This window comes from Myripristis murdjan, chromosome 5 (genome assembly GCF_902150065.1).
Source record: "Myripristis murdjan chromosome 5, fMyrMur1.1, whole genome shotgun sequence".
Lineage (NCBI taxonomy): Eukaryota > Metazoa > Chordata > Actinopteri > Holocentriformes > Holocentridae > Myripristis > Myripristis murdjan.
The window spans coordinates 1,724,690-1,749,333 of NC_043984.1; the positions used below are offsets into that span (position 1 = coordinate 1,724,690).

General features: G+C 40.9%; 3 protein-coding genes and 1 long non-coding RNA gene across 6 annotated transcripts; 1 reads left to right on the plus strand and 3 right to left on the minus strand.

Annotated features, from left to right (window-relative positions):
• Window positions 1-992: 992 nt before the first annotated feature.
• On the minus strand, window positions 993-13,854 carry LOC115359356 (zinc finger protein OZF-like). 3 transcript variants are annotated; one of them, XM_030051777.1, is made up of 3 exons: window positions 13,806-13,854; window positions 6,171-6,537; window positions 993-2,640 (listed from the first exon to the last, which is right to left on the minus strand). In XM_030051777.1, the coding sequence occupies exons 2-3, from the start codon at window positions 6,346-6,348 to the stop codon at window positions 1,631-1,633; spliced, it is 1,188 nt and encodes a 395-aa protein (XP_029907637.1). In that variant the 5' UTR covers window positions 6,349-6,537; window positions 13,806-13,854; the 3' UTR covers window positions 993-1,630. The 3 variants fall into 3 exon arrangements, with proteins under 3 accessions (XP_029907637.1, XP_029907638.1, XP_029907636.1); XM_030051778.1 differs by lacking the exon at window positions 13,806-13,854 and adding an exon at window positions 11,676-11,686 and having other exon boundaries at window positions 6,171-6,515; XM_030051776.1 differs by lacking the exon at window positions 13,806-13,854 and adding an exon at window positions 8,200-8,333.
• On the plus strand, window positions 8,430-9,120 carry LOC115359358 (uncharacterized). Its single transcript, XR_003928250.1, has 2 exons — window positions 8,430-8,541; window positions 8,677-9,120. It is a non-coding gene; the product is annotated as an uncharacterized LOC115359358 (long non-coding RNA).
• LOC115359355 (zinc finger protein OZF-like) lies at window positions 11,097-15,160 on the minus strand. The gene is made up of 2 exons (XM_030051775.1): window positions 14,590-15,160; window positions 11,097-12,912 (listed from the first exon to the last, which is right to left on the minus strand). The coding sequence occupies exons 1-2, from the start codon at window positions 14,765-14,767 to the stop codon at window positions 11,738-11,740; spliced, it is 1,353 nt and encodes a 450-aa protein (XP_029907635.1). The 5' UTR covers window positions 14,768-15,160; the 3' UTR covers window positions 11,097-11,737.
• A 4,080-nt stretch (window positions 15,161-19,240) lies between these two features.
• LOC115359510 (probable N-acetyltransferase camello) lies at window positions 19,241-22,371 on the minus strand. The gene is made up of 3 exons (XM_030052037.1): window positions 22,134-22,371; window positions 22,002-22,047; window positions 19,241-20,530 (listed from the first exon to the last, which is right to left on the minus strand). Exons 1-3 carry the CDS (start codon window positions 22,319-22,321, stop codon window positions 19,847-19,849), a joined length of 918 nt encoding a protein of 305 aa, XP_029907897.1. The 5' UTR covers window positions 22,322-22,371; the 3' UTR covers window positions 19,241-19,846.
• Window positions 22,372-24,644: the final 2,273 nt, after the last annotated feature.

Genomic DNA, 24,644 nt, shown 5'->3' on the forward strand with positions numbered 1-24,644 from the left:
GGCACTGCCAATAAATGACATTTCTGCAAGACTTCTGGCTCATGGTCAGCTGTGAGCAGTTATTCTGACAGACTCAACTCCTGTCCTGGAGAAAGGGTCTCGATTTTTCAGCTTTCTGGGTGAACATTTTAAAGATGAACACTGGCTGCCACATCCCATTTAGAATCTACAGTTGATTAGAAAAACACACATCTTCAGAATCTGTTTTACTTCATATGAACCCCTTATTAGGATGGGAAAACATCAGTTGCTCATCATGTCCGTGATAGAAATTAGAACTGATACTAAGTTAAATAGGCTACCTGCACCATTTGAGCTGAGAAGACCAGTCTGTATCAGTATCAATCTATTTAACGTTTTGAAAATAGCAACCTGTTATCCATGGTGAAAGCCCACTTAATAAGAACTATTATAATTGTTAAAGTGAATTTTGCCAAAGTATTTCCCCAGGCTGCCACCTATCGATTTTACTGCTTTCGGTGAAAAGCAATTCCAAACGTGATATTCTTTGCTGTCCTTCCACTCAGTGTAATAGTCTGTGTTCTGTGTCCAATAAAATTTCAGAGCAACATTAATGTCTGTGCATTTTAAATTGGTGTATTTGCCCAAGAACAGATACAAATACTTCCCTCATATAATGATATGAGGGAAATGAGGCATTATGATAAAGTAGGGTGGAATAGGGTGTTTTTTAAACATTTTTATTCATGAAAATAAATTAGAACCACAGTGGGCCGATACAGACTATGTTAAGCTGTTTCTTACAGCTGTGAGAGTCATATCTATAAAATAGTTATGAATTCATAGTACAAAATTAAAATACAAACAAAATAAAATAAAATGAAACGATTCCGAAATTTGAACTTAACCACTGCATTTGTGGGAATATCTTGGTACATCAAGTAGCTTGACATCACATCAGTGATGTGAAGTTCATGCCTGGTCTTTTTCTCTTCCGGACATGTAAGAGACATGATCATGTACACCTAAACAAGAGGCTAAATGTTGATTGAAGATGTCAGAATTAAATCCCCCAGTGTCCATTACAGGGTTGTACAGTACAGTAATAATTCAGCACAGGCAGGGATGTATAGACCGGAGGGTGTGAAGATGTGAACAATCACAATAACCTCATCTACATATCTGTCTATTTCACAATTTGTGAAGTTACACTTTCTATTCATTTGGCTGTTGTCTGTGACATTTAACCTACATTAATATAAACTACGACTTGGAAATTTACAGGGCACTACAGGGTTTAATTGTGGGAGTTTTTCTGACCATTAAAGGGCAAAAATGGCAGCAGGGCAGCGGATACATGCGGTCACATACTCTCAACTCCACATTGATTTCTCTGCTATGCAGTGATCCACAATGAGACACAGGTCATACATCTGATGAAAAACCTTTGTACAGAGAAACTCAGAACTATGTGTACACATCCATTTAGTGCAAATATCAACTTTGATACATTTGCCCCCCTGATGCCTGTCGTCTGTTGTCCTGTTACTGCAGAAGAGTTCAGCTCAAGCAGCAGCTCTGCTGCTTCACCTGCTGCTGCTTTCACTAACACACACGTCTGCAAACACCTGCTCAAAGTTCTCCCACACACACTGCAGCTGAACAGTTTCTATCCTGTGTGGACTTTCATGTGTGTTTTTAAGTTTACTTTCTGTGTAAAACCTTTTCCACAGACTGAGCAGTTATATGGTCTCTCTCCTGTATGGATTCTCAGGTGTGTGTTCAAGTTAAATTTCACTGTAAAACCTTTGCCACAGACTGAACAGGGAAAAGGTTTCTCTCCTGTGTGGACTCTCATGTGTCTTCTCAACTGTTTTTTATCACTAAACCTTTTACTACAGGATGAGCAGCTGAAGGGTTTTTCTCCTGTGTGGACTCTAATGTGTTTTTCTAACTTTGTTTTCTGTATAAAACCTTTACCACAGACTGAGCAGTTATATGGTTTCTCTTGCGCATGGCTTTTCATGTGTCTCCTCAATTGATAATTATCACTAAATTTTTTACTACAGGATGGGCAGCTGTAGGGTTTCTCTTTCTTGTGAACCATTGTGTGTTTTTTTAAGTTTCTTTTGTGTTTAAAGTCTTTACCACAAACAGAGCCATGCCGTACTTCCTTTCCTGTGTTCTTTCTCGTTGAGCAGGAATATGGTTTCTCTGCAACATTAGATGTGTTCTCACTGAAAAGGGGTTTACTGAATGGGGCTAAACCTGACTCAGCTTCTCCAGTCTCTGTCCAGTCATCACTGTCATCAGTCTCAGGTTCAGAGGAGTGTTTAGGGAGGAGCTGGCCATCACTAGCTGCTTGTAAATCAGCAGCTGGATCTGAATTGTTGATGGGTTCCTCTCCATCAGCTTCTGTTTTCATCTGTTCAGTGGAGATGCTGGCTTGAGACTCCACCTCTCTGTTCTCCTCGGGCTGGTTTTGACAAAGCTGTGAGGACTGAGCTTTCTCTTCATCATCTTCACTCTTCACAGGGACAGGAGTGAAGGGGAACTTGCTTTCAGCCTCCTGCAGCCCTTGAAGCTGGGTCCACAGGTCCTCCTGGTTCAGACTGGGGCAGCACTCCTGCTGCTCAGAGGGATCCTCTTCTTTACTCACCAGCAGCTGCTGGGAAAACTCTGAAATACAGACATACACAATTTAAAGTTACATTTAACCCTAAAACAACATCTGGCCCATAAAACATCTGGACCCTAACAATGATGGTCACCAAATAGCTCTTGACCACCAAGGTCCATATAAAAAGAATGTAATCCACAAGGTCACTATTTTCAGAATTTACTGCAGTAAATTCCAGGAAGTGTTTTTGGACAAACTATAGCAGTGGTAGGACCAGAGGGCTGGTGGGTCTGTCTGTGCATGGCAACAGGGGGTGCCAAAGGTAGCATTAGCATTAGCTAGCTGTTGATTCAGGTGATACTGTTGATTCTGTAGGTCACTGTTGGATTAGCTGCTAATGTTGCTCTTCCTTCACTAACAGAGACTGAATTTCTTTGTTGCCACAAAAACCACAACTCTAGTTGAATGAATTGGCAAATGACAAAGCAGAAAGCTCTTTGCCAGCTTGCTTTGGTCAGCACACACTGCTTGAATGATTTCTGTCTACAAGAGTAGGGGAAACACCATTTAGCAATGTCTAATCTGGTGTGTTTATATTTTATCTACATGTAGGATTGCTTGGTTGCACACAGAAGTTGCCTGGATTGGCTGAAGCAGGAAAACAGGACAATGTGTCTATTTCACAGAGACAGCTAAGTATAAGGCATTGTCCCTCCATTTGACAAGACAGTGTCAGGGTTTCAGCAGAGCTCTGGATGAAAGAAATAGACATTTTAACATTTTAAAATAAGTACTAAATACTCATTGTGTGATTTTTTTGTTTAACCAGTTTACTCAACTCAACTTTATTTATAAAGCCCTTTAAAACAACCACAGCTGCAACAAAGTGCTGTACAAAAATAGGCACTAACAGGAAAATAAATATTAAAATAATTGTTTATTGTTTTTATTGTTTTTAAAACAATATAAAACAATAAAACAATTTAATAAAGAGAATAAAACAATTAAAAGTAAATTAAAACAAACAAACAAATAAAAACAATAAATAAAACAAACCATAAAACACTGAAACAACACTAAAACAATTAAAAGTAAATTAAAACAAACACAAACAAATAAAACCAATAATTAAAACAAATCATAAAACTCTAAAACAGAAGCGGAGTCTCATGCGGGGTTGAAAGCCAAGGAATAAAAATGGGTTTTAAGACGAGTTTTAAAAATGGACAGTGCGGAGGCCTGTCTGATGTGGAGGGGGAGCTCGTTCCACAGTTTCGGACCGGCAACTGAAAAAGCTCTATCCCCTCTGAGCTTCCGTTTTGACCTCAGTACCTCCAGGAGCAGCAGGTCGGCTGACCTGAGGCACAGAGCAGGAGCGTAGGGGTGAAGAAGCTCAGAGAGGTAAGGAGGGGCCAGACCATTTAGGGATTTAAAGACAAATAAAAGAATCTTAAAATGAACCCTAAAGTGCATTAGTTTACCCATTTGCATTGTGTGCAGTTTAACAAACAACATGCCAGTGACATCAAAGAGCTACGATACAAGTCAATATACAAGAAACCATCTTCGGCGTACGCCATCCATCTGTGTCGCTGTAGTGGTAAACAATGAAGCTCAGCAAGAAGGGAGCCTTGCAATGGTCATATCAATGTATTAATATTAATAATTAGTATTACATAATATTGTTTTGCTTGGACAATAATCCAAAGGAGAGAAGGGGGAGGAGAGTGTGGTCCTGGTTGTTTCCTTCTTTGTTGGAATCCCAAACATTTGGTTTTGCTCATTTTACCTCCATCATGGGGTTTAGTGCCAGTGTCGTGTTGATCAGAGCGCCAGTTTATGCTGCATTCCTATTGGTTGGTTAGTAGACAGAGGCTGTCATAGCATATGCATGTGATGTCATGTAATGTTAAATTACTTGTTATGTATTTGTCTTGCTTCACCAATTTAAAAAAAAAAAAAAGAGAAGTCGCTCCCTATACATCTTGGCTGAACTGCTGTTTTGTTGCCTCTCCTTTCAACATGATCAGATGAAACATCACATTTTACATCAATAAAAAAGCTGTTCCCTAATTCATTTTAAAAGTCTGATTAATGTTCATTTAAATGATGAATGTGGTTTTGGGCCTTTTAAGGCCTTAAATTTAAGAAAGTAAATTTAAGACTTTTTAGGGATCTGTGGAAACCATGCCATCCCAACTCACTTATGAAATGTAACAAACTAGTCTGCCAACAGCTAACACCTTAAAATGGTGCTGCAGTAATGTGGAAAGAACATTTGGAGACTGAAGTCTGCTGAGTCTAGGTCACAGTCAGGGTGGTGTTATTTGGCAGTCCCACCATGGCGGGTATGTGACTGGATGTTTCAGATGGATTGTGTGGTGACGTTAAGTTGTAGCTGTTTGTGCACAGAGACCTGTCACTGGCTGGCTGCACTTTCCACACACTTTGTACACACAGAGTCAAAGCCACCCCAGCAAGCTTCCGACTGGTTTCCTTGGGAACACGTCGCGCTATTGCTGATATCAGGCTATGACTGAATGGATCAGATATTCCTGGGTATGTAGGCTCTATGTAATGCTCCTGTCTTTGTAATTGTGATTGATGATCTTGAAATGACTAGCAAATTGTGTCTAATGGTTACCGAATAAATGCGACATAAACAAATGAGCCGCAGATTTCCCCGCACCAGCAAAGAGAAACTAGAGTTGTTTTCGGAGAGAACCACAACTGCTGATACTGCTGTGAACTTTAATTATACATGTCCCAAACTCCAGGCCAACAATGAATGAATGGGTACACCCCACTGATCCTATATGAACTATGCCTGTGAGATGTTTATGCCTTGCCGTACTTTATCCCACACTACAAAAAGCTTCGTATATGAATAGATTTTGTTCTACGTATTCCCTGTGGACTACCTGTCAGACACGCCGGAGGCTTGCCATGGTGTGACTGTGTGATTGACTTGTTGAAAATACAGCCAGCCAAAGAAGTAATGCAATATGGCTCTCAAAAGGCAACAACATGGACGATACCACATTTAGGGTTAGCCTGAAGCACTCATCGATCTTTTAAAATCTCTCCTTTTTTTCGCTGTTGCTAACACTTAAATTTTCAAATAAGTGGGGCCATAGTCATATCGTATATCGTATCGCTAAAGTATAAAATGTTGTCCACATCATACAGCCCCCGTATGAAACGTAAACAAGTATGATAGCTAGCCTGGTCGGACCCTCCAATGGAACAACGGCTAAAGATAAAGATGCTAATGTTTTTAGCCACTGTCCTGGGGCTAGCAACCGCCCAAATACAAGCAGGGAGTACAGAGAACACTGAATAATATCCCAACACCTTCATCTGATTCATCATCTATTGATGTATATCTGATAAAGGCTGCAGACTGTCTGTCTCTTTTGTGTTGAATCTTACCATCTAGCGTAGCATTGCTTTAGCAGCTAGGCTGACAGGCAGTGAGCTGCCAGCCTAGCCTGTACACATGTGTAGGGTCATTACGGACGTATGTTGGGGTCCTGTAGTTAAAAGGGTACATCAGTAAATACAAAAGTGCAATTGGAATTTGACAAACCTGCTGTGTGTAGTTGCACTTCGCTCAGTAGCTTCCTCTGCCGCTCGTTCTCCTCCTTTAAATGAGACAGCTCCTCGTCGTGCGCCGCTATCGTTCTTTCCAACAGCCCAAAAACGTCGTCCAGAGCCGCGCTCAGGCGCTGCTGGACCAGCGACCTCAGCTCCTGCAGCCTGGACATGCTCTCACATTTCCTCCTCAACTTTCTTTGTCCTTCAAAGGCTTTTCAACAACGACTGGCATTGCAAAGTTTGCAGTTTGTTTTTGTTTCCCGACTCGTTACGATGCAGCCTTTAGCGCCTTCTTCTTCTGTACATTCTATTGGCGGTTGGCAATCCAGCTGGAGGACTTATTAGCGCCACCCACTGGACTGGAGTAGAAATCGGTTGATTGGCAGAAAACAAAACAAAAAACAAACACTAAATTCTATTTGTCCTGTTTCTTTAAAGTAATTCATTCGAAAATTGCACGAATTCCTTAAATTCGCCTCTAATAGATTCTACAATGTACCAATTTGTTTTCCATCATTTAGAACTGATAATTCTCTTTTTTCATCATATCTGTTACAATCTATCAGTACATGTTTCTTTAACCTTGTTTGTAATTTCTGACATATACTGCAGCCAAACTGCGGAAGAGTCCCATCCACTTGCACTTTCATACATTCCAGTTCAACTTCATGCTCAACTCCATTTATCCACCACAGCACAGAACCCGAGCCTCTCAAACCTGCTGGAACAGTGAAATCATGTGAGTCTGAGCCGACATGATCGGGTCGAGCCTGACAGAGCTCAGGTTAAGAATTACAAACTCTGGTCTTCACACTTTTACATTTTCCCACATGATGACTTTCAACTTTTGTTGTGTATAAAAGCACAAATTGAAACAGAAGGCAAACAATCTGAGCCTGATGCTCCTAATTCACTCATTTTACTCATCAGATTATTTCTGCCCCTGGCACCACATTTGCTACATGCCAGCCATTGTAATAAAGTGAAACCATTTACCCAGTATAGACTATTTCTTAAATGCTATATATCAGGTCAGGTGTCTGAAGGATTTCAGACAGATCTACATCATCATCATCATCATCATGTTTATTGACACAGCACTTTATAGACACCTGTTGTGTTTCAAAACAAAGTGTAATGGAAATAAAATAAGTGCAGTTGGGATACTGGAATAAAGTCCAAAACACCACTGTGACATTAACAGCCACAGTGCAGATCTTGTTAAAGGTGCAATTTCCAAGATTTCTAACTGGACAGACTTTCAAAACAGGCAAACTGGGAAGTAGGTGCAAACCCTATGAGCTATCAGACTGGTTTGGACATTAGCCACACATTGGTCAGTCTGGGCTGGTGGGTCTGTCTGTGCATGGCAACAGGGGGTGCCAAAGGTAGCATTAGCATTAGCTAGCTGTTGATTCAGGTGATACTGTTGGATTAGCTGCAATTAGGGATGTAACAATACACATATTCAAACTGAACCATTTGGTACAAGGCCATTTTGGTTTGGTACGCATCACAAACTGAAATTATGTTGTCAATGCCACCTTTATTCTAATGTTCTCTGTGCCACTCATGGATGTGTAAAGAGAACAGAGCCATTGCGCCCAACAAGGCAGCCAACACAATGGAACAGGCAGCTGTCTGCCTCTCCTATCCCCAAAGACAAACACTGCAGCAGCTCCAGTGACTCACACTGAGATGCGCTATGCTAAGCTAAGCTATGCTAGGCTGAGCTTGATTGTTGTCTATGGCTAGTAATGCCATTACCATACCAGAGACAGACGATCCTCACCGTGGCAACTGGTACATTTATGGTCACAAATATGAGGGCAGACTCTGTAGTGGAAAACACAGCTTTGACGACACGCTTAGTGTCACTGAGCCCCAGTACGATGTTCCTCCACCAGCCCATTACAGCCAGACCACAACTCCTGCTTCGTACAAAAAAAGCCCAAATAGAGAATAAAGTGTCCAAAGCAGCACCACAGACACAAAACTAACTAACTGTGATGACACATTACCTTACTGCTGAATGAAGAGTCACTGCCACAGTGATCATCATGATGTTAGCTGTTAGTATTTTTGTCTCATATGCTGCTCAGAAGACACCTCAGAAGACACCTCCAACCAAGACCTTCACCAGGTGACTTCACTGATTAGTTCCTCCTTTCTGATGAAGTCACCTGGTGGAGGTCTTGGTTGGAATGAAAACCTGCAGCCTCTTGGCCCTCTGTGGCACATTTTACACCCCTGTCATAGGACATTGACTGATCTGTTCTCATCCACATCCAGTTGGCATTATTATGCTGTTTTTTTGCAGAATGCTCAGTTTTCATTGTTGCTAATCTTAAATTTTCAAATAGGTGTGAGCCCATAGTCATATCTTATCGTAACATTTTGTCCACATCATACAGCCCCCGTATGTGATATAGTTGATATAGTTATGCAAATTTAACAAAATGATGAGAGAAAGAATACGATTTGTTCCTTTCTTCCAGGTGCTAATTGGAGACGAGCCAGAGAAAGGGATGGAGAACCTAATGGAGGTAAATATCCCTGAAGACGTGCAAGAAAAACTAATGGGGGCGGATGCCAAGGAGCAGCAGGAGCTGGAGAAAGAACAAGAGGAGAGGAGGCAGAAGGAAGGGAAAAAACAAGTTCCAGAAGGGATGGAGAGATAGACGATAAAGTAATGGACTGATAAAAAAAAAAGAAGAAAGAGAAAAAGAATAAAAACAGTCCTAATGAGGACTGTTTCATCATTCTGATGGACGAGTCCTGATATCTTCACATGATGTTCACATGAGCTTTTGTTTTTGAGGATCAAGATATAGATAAAGTCAAAATGTGCCCTATATTTAGTGTTGTGCATTTCTGGGTCCACTGTAGAGGCTGGGAACATGTACACAGTAATCAAAAATAAATACTGTAAAACTGTGAAACAGCATCATCGTAAGAAGATGCCTTGCAGAGTTTGCAGAATTTTCCAGTATATTTTTATGATATTTTGTAGTTTTTTGCTCAGCAAGGATTTTGTGCAAAAGGAAATAAAGAGAGGTCCTGAGTAGACGCAGGTCCCAAGTACAGCCGGTTGCTTGTGAACATTAAAGCAGATAGAGGCCCGGGATACTGCTGGACCTCCACTGTATCTTACATAAGCATGACGTGCCATTACACTGATCCTGCATTTGGATTGCTTGCAGTGCAGTACAATGCAAGCACAAGACATGGTGCCTTTTCATTTAAGGTGTGACACTCACTGTGTCTGGACTACAATAGAAGAGCATGGTCTCTGAAAAAATGTGTTATGAAATATACGTAGATACAGGTAGGGAAGGTACATTACAAAGCTAAATTACCTGCATCCTTCATTGAATAATACAGACAACAGAACAGTGGAAGAAAAGTCTAAGAGTTGAGGTTTCCTGTCTGTGGGAAAACTAGAGGTGGACATACAGATTCAACTATACAGTAAAATCTTGAAATATAAATGGTCTTCGTTTCAAGTTTTTTTTCCATGTAGATAGAAAAAAAGAGAAACTGGAGAAAAACACCCTGTGCATACCTCCACCAGCGCTATGCAGTTGTCAAGATCTGCCAGTTCCACATGTTCACCAAGTTATTCATGCCCACTGCCACACCCTGCTTTGGCCAATCAGTGTGAAAAGTGAATCTTTGCCTTCTTGCCACACAACCAGCCTTTCCACAAAGATTCATGATGGCGCATGAACCTGTTCACAAGTTTCATGCCTTTTTATGTGAAGCCACGACCCCTTTGGTCAATCAGTTTGAAAAATATGTTTAGACCCTTTTGAGATATCCTGCTAACAAACAGAGTCCAGTGTTCCAATGTGGAATTCATGAGAATTATACAGGTTATTGAAATATCCAGATGGCAGCATCACTTCTGCCACTGTCCCACTCTGCAGGCACTGCCAATAAATGACATTTCTGCAAGACTGCTGGCTCATGGTCAGCTGTGAGCAGTTATTCTGACAGACTCAACTCCTGTCCTGGAGAAAGGGTCTCGACTTTTCAGCTTTCTGGGTGAACATTTTAAAGATGAACACTGGCTGCCACATCCCATTTAGAATCTACAGTTGATTAGAAAAACACACATCTTCAGAATCTGTTTTACTTCATATGAACCCCTTATTAGGATGGGAAAACATCAGTTGCTCATCATGTCCATAATAGAAATTAGAAGTGATACTAAGTTAAATAGGCTACCTGCACCATTTGAGCTGAGAAGACCAGTCTGTATCAGTATCAATCTAATTAACGTTTTGAAAATAGCAACCTGTTATCCATGGTGAAAGCCCACTTAATAAGAACTATTATAATTGTTAAAGTGAATTTTGCCAAAGTATTTCCCCAGGCTGCCACCTATCGATTTTACTGCTTTCAGTGAAAAGCAATTCCAAACGTGATATTCTTTGCTGTCCTTCCACTCAGTGTAATAGTCTGTGTTCTGTGTCCAATAAAATTTCAGAGCAACATTAATGTCTGTGCATTTTAAATTGGTGTATTTGCCCAAGAACAGATACAAATATTTTATTGCTCATTATACGAGGGAAATGAGGCATTATGATAAAGTAGGGTGGAATAGGGTGTTTTTTAAACATTTTTATTCATGAAAATAAATTAGAACCACAGTGGGCCGATACAGACTATGTTAAGCTGTTTCTTACAGCTGTGAGAGTCATATCTATAGAATAGTTATGAATTCATAGTACAAAATTAAAATACAAACAAAATAAAATAAAATGAAACGATTCCGAAATTTGAACTTAACCACTGCATTTGTGGGAATATCTTGGTACATCAAGTAGCTTGACATCACATCAGTGATGTGAAGTTCATGCCTGGTCTTTTTCTCTTCCGGACATGTAAGAGACATGATCATGTACACCTAAACAAGAGGCTAAATGTTGATTGAAGATGTCAGAATTAAATCCCCCAGTGTCCATTACAGGGTTGTACAGTACAGTAATAATTCAGCACAGGCAGGGATGTATAGACCGGAGGGTGTGAAGATGTGAACAATCACAATAACCTCATCTACATATCTGTCTATTTCACAATTTGTGAAGTTACACTTTCTATTCATTTGGCTGTTGTCTGTGACATTTAACCTACATTAATATAAACTATGACTTGGAAATTTACAGGGCACTACAGGGTTTAATTGTGGGAGTTTTTCTGACCATTAAAGGGCAAAAATGGCAGCAGGGCAGCAGATACATGCGGTCACATACTCTCAACTCCACATTGATTTCTCTGCTATGCAGTGATCCACAATGAGACACAGGTCATACATCTGACGAAAAACCTTTGTACAGAGAAACTCAGAACTATGTGTACACATCCATTTAGTGCAAATATCAACTTTGATACATTTGCCCCCCTGATGCCTGTCGTCTGTTGTCCTGTTACTGCAGAACAGTTCAGCTCAAGCAGCAGCTCTGCTGCTTCACCTGCTGCTGCTTTCACTGACACACACGTCTGCAAACACCTGCTCAAAGTTCTCCCACACACACTGCAGCTGAACAGTTTCTATCATGTGTGGACTTTCATGTGTGTTTTTAAGTTTACTTTCTGTGTAAAACCTTTTCCACAGACTGAGCAGTTATATGGTCTCTCTCCTGTATGGATTCTCATGTGCAAGTTGAGGCTAGCTTTCTGTGTAAAAGATTTTCCACAGACTGAGCAGTTATATGGTCTCTCTCCTGTGTGGACTCTCAGGTGTGTGTTCAAGTTAAATTTCACTGTAAAACCTTTGCCACAGACTGAACAGGGAAAAGGTTTCTCTCCTGTGTGGACTCTCATGTGTCTTCTCAACTGTGTTTTATCACTAAACCTTTTACTACAGGATGAGCAGCTGAAGGGTTTTTCTCCTGTGTGGACTCTAATGTGTTTTTCTAACTTTGTTTTCTGTATAAAACCTTTACCACAGACTGAGCAGTTATATGGTTTCTCTTGCGCATGGCTTTTCATGTGTCTCCTCAATTGATAATTATCACTAAATGTTTTACTACAGGATGGGCAGCTGTAGGGTTTTTCTCCTGTGTGGAGTCTCCTGTGAGTTTCCAGGATTACTTTCTGTGTAAATTTTTTACCACAGGCGGAGCAGCTATATGGTTTCTCTTTCTTGTGAACCATTGTGTGTTTTTTTAAGTTTCTTTTGTGTTTAAAGTCTTTACCACAAACAGAGCCATGCCGTACTTCCTTTCCTGTGTTCTTTCTCGTTGAGCAGGAATATGGTTTCTCTGCAACATTAGATGTGTTCTCACTGAAAAGGGGTTTACTGAATGGGGCTAAACCTGACTCAGCTTCTCCAGTCTCTGTCCAGTCATCACTGTCATCAGTCTCAGGTTCAGAGGAGTGTTTAGGGAGGAGCTGGCCATCACTAGCTGCTTGTAAATCAGCAGCTGGATCTGAATTGTTGACAGGTTCCTCTCCATCAGCTTCTGTTTTCATCTGTTCAGTGGAGATGCTGGCTTGAGACTCCACCTCTCTGTTCTCCTCGGGCTGGTTTTGACAAAGCTGTGAGGACTGAGCTTTCTCTTCATCATCTTCACTCTTCACAGGGACAGGAGTGAAGGGGAACTTGCTTTCAGCCTCCTGCAGCCCTTGAAGCTGGGTCCACAGGTCCTCCTGGTTCAGACTGGGGCAGCACTCCTGCTGCTCAGAGGGATCCTCTTCTTTACTCACCAGCAGCTGCTGGGAAAACTCTGAAATACAGACATACACAATTTAAAGTTACATTTAACCCTAAAACAACATCTGGCCCATAAAACATCTGGACCCTAACAATGAAGGTCACCAAATAGCTCTTGACCACCAAGGTCCATATAAAAAGAATGTAATCCACAAGGTCTCTATTTTCAGAATTTACTGCAGTAAATTCCAGGAAGTGTTTTTGGACAAACTATAGCAGTGGTAGGACCAGAGGGCTGGTGGGTCTGTCTGTGCATGGCAACAGAGGTTTGCCAAAGGTAGCATTAGCATTAGCTAGCTGTTGATTCAGCTGATACTGTTGGATTAGCTGCAATTAGGGATGTAACAATACACATATTCAAACTGAACCATTTGGTACAAGGCTTTTGGTTTGGTACGCATCACAAACTGAAATTATGTTGTCAATGCCACCTTTATTCTAATGTTCTCTGTGCCACTCATGGATGTGTAAAGAACAGAGCCATTGCGCCCAACAAGGCAGCCAACACAATGGAACAGGCAGCTGTCTGCCCCTCCTATCCCCAAAGACAAACACTGCAGCAGCTCCAGTGACTCACACTGAGAGGCGCTATGCTAAGCTAAGCTATGCTAGGCTGAGCTTGATTGTTGTCTATGGCTAGTAATGCCATTACCATACCAGAGACAGATGATCCTCACCGTGGCAACTGGTACATTTATGGTCACAAATATGAGGGCAGACTCTGTAGTGGAAAACACAGCTTTGATGACACGCTTAGTGTCACTGAGCCCCAGTACGATGTTCCTCCACCAGCCCATTACAGCCAGACCACAACTCCTGCTTCGTACAAAAAAAGCCCAAATAGAGAATGAAGTGTCCAAAGCAGCACCACAGACACAAAACTAACTAACTGTGATGACACATTACCTTACTGCTGAATGAAGAGTCACTGCCACAATGATCATCATGATGTTAGCTGTTAGTATTTTTGTCTCATATGCTGCTCAGAAGACACCTCCAACCAAGACCTTCACCAGGTGACTTCACTGATTAGTTCCTCCTTTCTGATGAAGTCACCTGGTGGAGGTCTTGGTTGGAATGAAAACCTGCAGCCTCTTGGCCCTCTGTGGCACATGATTGGACACCCCTGTCATAGGACATTGACTGATCTGTTCTCATCCACATCCAGTTGGCATTATTATGCTGTTTTTTTGCAGAATGCTCAGTTTTCACTGTTGCTAATCTTAAATTTTCAAATAGGTGTGAGCCCATAGTCATATCTTATCGTAACATTTTGTCCACATCATACAGCCCCCGTATGAAACGTAAACAAGTAAGATAGCTAGCCTGGTCGGACCCTCCAATGGAACAACGGCTAAAGATAAAGATGCTAATGTTTTTAGCCACTGTCCTGGGGCTAGCAACCGCCCAAATACAAGCAGGGAGTACAGAGAACACTGAATAATATCCCAACACCTTCATCTGATTCATCATCTATTGATGTAAATCTGATAAAGGCTGCAGACTGTCTGTCTCTTTTGTGTTGAATCTTACCATCTAGCGTAGCATTGCTTTAGCAGCTAGGCTGACAGGCAGTGCGCTGCCAGCCTAGCCTGTACACATGTGTAGGGTCATTACGGACGTATGTTGGGGTCCTGTAGTTAAAAGGGTACATCAGTAAATACAAAAGTGCAATTGGAATTTGACAAACCTGCTGTGTGTAGTTGCACTTCGCTCAGTAGCTTCCTCTGCCGCTCGTTCTCCTCCTTTAAATGAGACAGCTCCTCGTCGTGCGCCGCTATCGTTCTTTCCAACAGCCCAAAAACGTCGTCCAGAGCCGCACTCAGGCGCTGCTGGACCAGCGACCTCAGCTCCTGCAGTCTGGACATGCTCTCACATTTCCTCCTCGCTTTTCTGTTGGTATGCGTCCACAGGATCAGTCACTTCCAGGCTTCCCATTCATTGTCTATGCAGGCAGCTGTGCGGTGCATTCCGCTAGCGTTGCGCTGCTGTTCCAGACGCTTGGCGTCACGTCGGCGTCTGCTCATTTGCATAAAGTTGAGGTCTAGGATACGTTATGCAAATTACCGGCGTCCGGCCCGACTCGCCGCCTCTGGAAACTTCCCGCTAAACTTTTAAACTATCGTCGAACTAAAATGAAGACAGATTTAGCAGCTGCAGGGATCATTTAAGGCCTCAATTGTTTTCAGAAACACATTTCGGTAAATTGTTTTCGTAACATCATAGAAAGTTTCGAAAAGAGCCGCCATGCTGGTCCGGTTTCAAACAGCCCACTAGTGAAGCGTTCGTCCAACCAGGTGCAGCCAGGAAGTGTTTGTGTGGCTCTAGGAGAGAGCAGGGGTGTATTCAGCGGCGTTACGATACGTAACGTTGTGTGACGTTGTCTCGTTGAATGATCTGTTTGGTCGTAACGTTTTGTAACAGAGAGCAACATGCCTCGGAGGTAGTTTTCCTCCGTTTGGTGGGCGTGTCACAGGTGTTATCCAATCAGCATCAGCCTGTATTGAAGCCTCCGAGATTTAAAACGCTAGTGCTCCATTATGGCTTCCAAGTCGCTATATTAGTGCAGCCTATGTTTAAAATGTTACCCATCATTTGAAGAGGTAAAAGCACATGTAGCCTATGTGTTAATGTGTGTGCTGATAAATCAGACATAGTTTATTGTTTTTTTTTTGTTTTTTTTTAATAATATGGCAACTTTTATTCAACTTATGACTTAAAACTCATTTGTGTAGGCCTGTGGTACAAACTTGGAAACAATGTTTAACAATAACTGTTTTTTTCATAGTGGACATTGTATGTAAAGTAACGTCCTGCTCAAACAGCTCTTCGGCTACAATCGCGAGGAGAATGGCCCTCTCAGCTTCCATACTTGCAACGCTTGCGTAATGCAACAGGTTGTTCAGAGCTTTATCGTTTCCGTTAGCTTGACGTTACACACCGGTAGGTCTGCGCTGAATACACCCCAGCTGTCAGTCATCAGGAGCATCTTGACCGCAGGCCACAGCCCTCAATACCAAGCTCGCCAAGTTGGGACTTGGCGAGGTCGACTGCTGTTTAACAGCAGACTAACGTTATGGGTACATTGATAAAAGGGATAGAAAAAAAAAAAAAAAAAAAACACCTCCCAAGATGAGATTCCAAAAAACTTATAAACCATTTATTATTTTAGCCTACATCCCATATATGTACCTGCCTTTTGTCAATTTGGTATTCAAACATCAACAGGTTGATATTCAGTCTGACAGAGTTATATGCACAACATCTCTCTACACTGATGACCGTTACATTAGTTCTACTTTAAATGACCTCTGTTACTACCACATGACCCTGCCAGGCTCTTAAAAAGATATGCACTGGTCAACCCTCGGACAAAACATTATTGGTTCACCACTAGCCTGTTGATCAGCAACTGAGAAAACAGCGGATAGTGAAAATATGGAGGAATATGGGGCCATATTTCAGAGTAAAACAACAGATTTCATCACCTGTTTCATCACTATCAAATGTTACCATTTGATAATGCTACATGATAGGATAGGTAAACATTAATCATTATGAAATATGAAAAAACCATCTTGGACACATGTTTTTAAGTCCTCTTGCTAAAGCTTGGAATTAAATTCTGTGTTGTAGGGAGCAAAGCCTCAGACAACATGAGTGAGTTAGCCAGAGCATTTCTGAGGTTAAAAGACAGGAAACAAGCTGCAGCACATCCAGGGGGCTGAACCTCCACACTTTAGCTAGAAATGAGTCCAACATGTTCACTGATATTTCAGAATTTATTACATAATACTATTAAACGGTAACATTAACTCAACAGTAGCTGAATGCTAACGTTAGCTGTTGTGTAATGCTAGCTAACGGGTGTTCAAATATGGACCAATGTCCCTGTGGATTTTCACTTGCTGTTGGCTTTGCAGTTGTTCATCAGTTTGGAAGCGGTGCAACAATAAGGTTTTGTCAGATTAACTCTGTTTCTAAAAGCTGCAGCCTGGAACACAGCAGTGCAACTGAAGTCCAGCATTTGAGCCTCCCTCCCTGAGCGTGACGTCAAAGGAGGATGGACACCGGTCTTTTGCATCCAAATGTGGGAAGCAGCACAGCACCTAGTGTCAAACCATACACTGTTTAAAGAGAACACTCTGTTTTTATTCTTGTAAATTTGTGACTTTAATCATGGAAATTCTGAGTTTTTTTTTTCTCAGAATATTACCTCCCTCTCCCGACTCCATGTTTTTTTTGCTCCCTACAGTGGCCCTAATACGCCATCATATTTAAATATGTCCTCTAGATGTCAGAAAAAGCAAAATAAAAACAATGTGCAACATCATTGTCCAGCATTCTCATAACTGATACAGGAACCATCATGTACTACTCTGGAAGAAGGAAAATAGCAAAACAACCCAGAATATTAGGGCCTGCACATCATTGCCACTTTTGCATAAGCTTCCTGTTTGTTGTTCTACATAAAAAAAAAAAAAAAAAAAAAAAAAAAAAAAAACAACTCAAAGGTTATCAAACAGAAAAATGCTGAACCTTTTTATTCACCTCTATGTGGTGTCAAACTTACAGAAAAAGAGTACATTTGAATCATTTACATCCATTGTCATCTTTCACTGGTATATGAAACAAGATTTTGCACCGATCCTCCTGTTGCACATCCAGGTGCACCTCAGTACTGTGTTCCTACAGTGAGTGGTGCCCTCTGCTGGTGATAAATTGGAATAGACTGCAGCTTGTGCTGATAAAATCAGAAATATTTTATCGATCCTGTGGGTAAACTTAAGTTGCCCAAATTATAGGAAATAATAATAATAATAATAATGATAATAATAATAATGATAATAATAATAATAAATAAATAAATAAATAAATAAATAAGTAAATAAATAAATAAATAAATAAATAAATAAATAAAATCCTTGGCCATTCATTGGTTTCACTGGTTTCACAGATCAACAGACTCCAGCCTCTAGGCATTTACAAAAAATGTAGTTCATAATATTTTAGATATTGTGTGGTGATTGGATCTTTTGAAAAAAAAAAAAATAAATAAATAAAAATAATATATATATATATATATATATATATATATATATATATATATATATGTTCATATTTCTATCAACATGACACTGTGCCTATACATGACAGAATATGTTCAGTGCTCACACTTGTTTGAGTTTCTGTCTGACAAGAAACTGAAACGAGTTTTATGGCCTCTGTTCAACTTTGGAACTTTTGAACTAATCATATAGCAGTGAGATTACTGGTGCAATATTGTCATAATACCCTTTCAAATACAGTTTCTCTGTGATAAGATTTAAAAAAGTGAAAAATGTTTACAATTCTTTGTAGGCATGGGGAAAAAATTATTCACTTAATTATGGTGATTTTTCACTGATGTTTTAATCATTTTTATTACTGAATAGATTAAGAAGTAAGGTATATTTTTAAAGTTGCGAAGTAAGGCTAAATTTTGTTGAGGGGAAAACTGGCATGGCCATTTTCAGCAGGGTCCCTTGACATCTGACCTCCAGCTGTCTGAATGAAAATGGGTTCTCTGGGCAGCCACTGGTCTCTCCTTTGCAGACATGCCCACCTTCTGCTAATCCCATGCAGTTCCTAAATGTGTTCTTTTGGCCTGTTGTAAAATGGTGTGTTTGTGCAGACTGGGGCCTAAACAGTCTTGGAGCTGCATCAGTTGGCTCTGACTGGAAAGCTGAGACTCTTGTGGATTCAATGAGCCACATTTGATTCATGTGTGATGATGTCAGCCCCCATAGCAGCCATTTCACTGTAGTAAGACCATTTTTTTGGAACTTGACATCACTGTATAAAATGACCTAGTGACCGCTTGAGTAATCAGAGCCTCATGAAACTTTACAGCGACAAACTAGAAGAGAATTGTACTATTGAATCACAGTACCTAAGAATCACAATACATGTAATATCTGCACCCAAGTATTGTGATAGTATCAAATCAGGAGATAAATGTATCATCCCTGCCCTAATTCTTTGAGTTTTTCCACTTGAGTAGATAGTATTTGTAAAAACACATGTAATGACTGACACCAGTTTTTACTGCTATGGTACCATATTTTAGCACAAATTGCGCAATGATAAAGAAAAATGTTGAGGTGAGGGAGTATTTCCACTTGAAAAGGTATTTTGATTATGTTATGCTATTTTGATAAGGATAACAAATAATTAGGTTTACCATCTTTAAATGTTTACAGTGAATGAATGCAAGTCTATGTAGGAGAGCAAAGGATGTGGAAAGGCAATACACACCATTATTCAACATGTAATAGTGCTTTTATTTCTTACATATTTTCATATTTTAATATAAAAAAAAAAACACTGAAATGAGAGAATTAATTACAGATAGAGTATGATTGCTCTGCAAACAATTACTGGTGTGGAATGTTATCACAGTACATTTGAAAATAATTCAAAGCTGACCCCAGATGACAGGATAACTGGGTAGAATTTGGGTCCCACTGACCCCTCCCAACAATCAGGGGGTGTTCTTGATTTGAAGCTTGTCTGAGCTGCTTATCTGCCCAAATGATCATGTAGTATGAGCATCTTAGTGTTATTTAATGGATCAGAGGCTCTCCAATGTTGAATATCAATCAAATATCGTAAATATCAATATTTTTAAAATCATTTAAGATTACAAAATCCTCTGGTGTGCAAAAGTCTTTCCTCACAAACACCTCTCCTACAGTCAAAGAAACTTGGTCTAATTTCCTGATGATATCAATTTCCTAAGAGATTCAGGACGGGACAGTGATTTTTTGTTCACTGCTAAAACAGAAAGGTTATTTCCTGAACTCAGTGTATACATAGTGCAAGCAATAACCATTTACATGTTTAAACTACTGCAAGGGTGTGAGTGGTGAGGGAAATAGCAGCACCTAATCAAGGCTGATTTATACCTACAGATGTTTCTCCATTTTGATTATCTTGACTCTGGATATCCTTATCGTGAAATAAGAACTCACTGCATCAGTGTGTGTGAGCGTGTGAGTGAATCCCAGCTTCTTATACAGAGCCACAGCAGCAGTCTGAGTGGAGCTGGTCTCCAGGACCACCCTGGAGAATCCTCGTTCCTGACAGAAGTCAATCACTACCTGGGTCATCCTGGAACCCAGACCTGCCCGTCGGCACGATGAGGAGATAATCATCCTGAACAGTTCCCCGTACCTTTCTTTTCCACACTGTTTGGCCACAACAGCCACCATACCAATGACCCGAGACTTCCCATCAACCTCGGCCTCAGCTACCCAGAAGCAGTCATCTGGTCCGCTCAAATAGTTCCCCGGGATGTCCTGCATGTCTGTCCGAAGTCTTTCCCGGACAAAGCTGGCGTACACCTCACGGCAGCAGAAATACACCAGACCCACCCAGCCTCCTGCTAACACCACAGCTCCCAACACGGAGCCCAGGAGGTAGCCAGCAGCACAGAGAGCCAGGGTAATGCTGAGGTAGAGAGGACTGGTCATGGCGGTGTAAAAACTTGGGCCGATGTGCTCCAGAATGCCATCGCTGAATATGGTCAGAACTGTGTCCTTATCTGAGGGCTGGTACCGCCGGATCAGTAGCTCCATGAGTAGAAGAGACTACAAAGCAACAAACAAATGCAAGGGATCAATGAGCCCAACTTTGGACACAAATATTTATGGCCTTGATATCTATTCATTTTTCTGTTAGAAGGGAAGGTTGTGCTTCAACAGTATGATTCTCAGTGGAGTGCTCAACCCAAACTCCATTGGGCATATTCAAGAAATGTAAAAAGGTAGCACATCCCAAATTTTCAAGTCAAGGAGGACAAAATGCTCCCATTTCAGTGGTTTATTTGGCTCACATCACGCTAGAAAAACGCTTATGCATTTCAGCACAGAGCCTCCATCAGACCGTTTTCTATTCATTTTAGTCAATTGTTTCCACAACTGTTTTTTAAAATATGTAGGCTGGGCTGAAGAAAAATATTGAAACACTCAATATATACTAGGCAAAAAAAGTTCTGCACTGCTTTTTCAGTCTATAATTTCTCCCCTTTATTCATACCCAATAGGGGAGCAAAATCCCATTCAGTGTGTTTTCAGTTGATCAGCATGAGGAGGAGGTGTGAAGCTGTTGTTGCTGCAAATGGAAGTTCCACACGCTACTAAGGCCCAGTAGAAAATGAATAAAATATTGTGCTTCCCACCTGTTTAGCTGTGTTGCCTCATCCTTACAGTTATACCCTATTGTAAAGGGGACTGGCATTCCAACAGTATAACTCACAAATCCAATTGGTCTTATCACAGGGGAGAAATGATCAACTGAAAACACAATGAATGGGATTTTGCTCCCCTCAAAAAAAAAAAAAAAAAAAAAAAAAGGGGAGGGGGGGCATGTTTAGCCATGTTGGTCATACCAATCGATTGACAATCCTCACAACTTATTTCTCATTGAAAAGGGAGCAACACCAATCGGTATTGTTAAATGGGAGAAATGATCAACTGAAAAAATATTGCAGGGGATTTTGTCCAAAAAAAAAAAAAAGGTCGCTTCCCACACAATTACCGGTGTCACTCATTCCAGAAATGCAGGATCTCATTGGAAAGAAGACGCATCAGGCTTTACAACGGTATAAGATACAACACGATTGGGTATAAATAAAGAGGAGAAATTATAGACTGAAAAAGCGGTGCAGAACTTTTTTTTGCCTAGTATCAATCACGAAGAGCTCGACATAAATACATATAACTAAATTACATAACTTCACGAGCAATACAAATTCTTAAAATGAGTGGTATTTTCCTTTTACTGAACGCAATCTGACTGGGTTTTCAGATAAACAGCTTAGAACTTGAACAGAAGTCCACTCTCGATACGCAAAATACATTTTAGGTGAAATACAGCAGTTGATATTGTTATGACTCCATAAGCACATGCTAAAATCGTAACTGCAAGCCTTATAATTTCACTCGGCTCAAATGTGACTGTTAAACAGCTAGGGCTAGTTGCAAAAAAATGTATACATGTGGCTCAGGAGCCAAAAATTAAGCCCATTTCAAACTGAGCTAGAACAGTGAGTAACGTTACCAAGCTGTTATTATCATCATTCACCACCCGGATCCAGGCCCATAGCCTGCAACGTCAGGCGATCAGAAATCACTGTAAATCACGACCTTTGTGTTATTTCAAAATGTGAGGAGCCTGAGAGGCCTTACTTACCGAGAGTGCATTAAATTAATCTCAGCCAACTGCAAGGAAGCTACAGCAAAAGACTGAGGGGAAGTTTGCAGCTCCACTAGCACACATGGACCGTCTCTGAGTTTACGTAAGAGGGGGACGTCACGCCACGCGGAAACACGCCAGTCCAGCAGGAAAAAGTTCTCTTCTACAGGGAGCTTATCCGCCATAACCGGGTCACCGGCATGTCCCCACTCACTTCATGGCTCCCGGACCTTTATGTGGGTACACAGTGCCAGGAGAACCGCTGCACACATTAACTCTGAACGTCCCAGTCAGCAAACGGGGGAACTTAGCATTTAACCTGTGTCTCAATACGAATTGATTCCGCTTATCCATAGCCGGCCCTTGCCCTCATGGGGCCCTAAGCAGAATTTGATTTGGGGGCCCCTTAGCACCGCTGGTGCTATTTGACTATTGTTAAGGCTAGATCATTGGCACACCTACAGTAAATCAAACACAGCCATTATCAGTTGTAATAGTTGCACCTGTGTTGCTTACATCAAACCCAGTTTTAACCTGGCATGTTTTTACTCTTCTATGGCTTTTAATCTGAAAAGGTAGCAAACTCACAGGAGTTGTCTGGTGTCAGTTTGCGCTGTAATATTCAAAGTCATACAGTCAGTGGCACACTGAATGTGGTGTGTTGAAAAGTAACAAAATAAACTGGTGGACAATGCATTTACTGTAAACAAGTTAACCACTTTAATTATTTTAGTTTACAAAATTTGCAATAGTGCAGAGCAACAATTAACTAATAAAATAAAATTACACAGGTAAACGGTTCCTCCCTCAGTAAAGTTTCCTTCTTAAATAAAAAAAATAATGCAAAAAAAAAAACAAAAAACAATTTTAAATAAACAATTAAATAATGACATAAAATGAACTGAGTAAGTTGTAATAAGATAACAATAACGATCAAGAATAAATGTAAAGCTGAATAATTATTTCATAAGTATGTAAAGATGTGCAAAAGGTTCAGAAAAAAATGAGAAAGAAATCCATTCCAGCCACATCAGCAGAGGCTGAAACAGCCACAGAGGGCCAGGAAGATCAGTGGTCTGCAGAGGAGGACGGACTTTACATGAGGAAACAAAAACAAACAAACAAACAAACAAACAAAAAATAGCCATGTTACATGTAGCAAACCACAGAATTGCTGTGTCATTCCTTTTTACTTGCATACTGTAAACATTCACTCAGTGGCGGTTCTGCCCATGTTGCCGCCCTGGGCGAAATTACTGCCTTGCGCCCTACCGTTCTAACCGAACTTCCAAGCGATAACGGCCGCTACCGGTGCCCCTCTGGCGGCTAGACGCGCCTCTCCCAGAGCAGGGGCGCCAACACCTGCACAAATACCTTTTTTGGAAAAATACTTTTTATATGGACAAAATCTTGTTTCCATAAAAAAAAAAAGCCACCGGTCAGCATCAGGCGGGCCGGTCGCGGCACCGGCTTGATGCCTACAGGTGCCGCGCCCACCCGGTCAGGTCTGCCGGATCTGACAGGTGAGCGGCGCACACATACTGCCATCCTCTCATTATAAATCAACTTTTGTTCATACGCGGCTACAACAGCACAACGGACAGTGACACAGACAACATGGTTGATTATTGACTGCGCAATGCGGCCATTCGCCGGTAATCGCGGCATCGGGCGAGCCTACCTACTGGTTTATATGCAAGCACAATACATGTGTATTTGCTTAGACCCCAATATTAGACGAGGGCGTTTTTTCAGGGCATTTTCAATGGAAAAAATATTGTCTTATATTCAGATGAATACGGTAATAGAAAACTGCTTTGCAGCGAGGATGATTTTTTTTTTTTTTTTTTGCTCTCATGCCGCCCCCCACGTGACATGAATATATGCCGCCCCGGGCGGCTGCCCGCTTCGCCCGTGCCTAAAACCGCTACTGCATTCACTGAATCTTCTCAGTGACAAATAGCTTGAACACATGGATTCAAAAGTAACCAGAGAGCTGATATTTAGCAGAGGAGAAATCTAGAGTCATGTTTTTATTTGTACATGTACATTACTGTCATGCAAATCCAACTAGACAAAATTAATATTTACATGTATAATTTGGTCAAACATATTTCAAAAGTCAAACATCAAAATATAGGCTGGTTGACTTATGATTACATAATATGTAACAGTAACAGTCTCATAAGGTTATTTATAGTGCAGGAACAGGCTTTCGGGGAATAGAGTGGCCATGACAGAGACATTCTACACATGGCATGTCAGTGTAGCATTAAAATGATGCTGAAGCTGTTATTTTAAGGCAAAAATGTTACATAGTGTTAAAATATCATATTATCAAAATTTTCATGGGACATTTCAAGTGGTTTTGGGAGCCCACTAGTGGCCACGGGGCCTAAGCATGTGTTTACTTATGCCTTGGGCCAGCTCTGTATTTACCCATATGTCGACTATAAGCAGTGGTTCCTGAACACCTATTAATCTTGCATACCATGTAAGTCCAGAGAA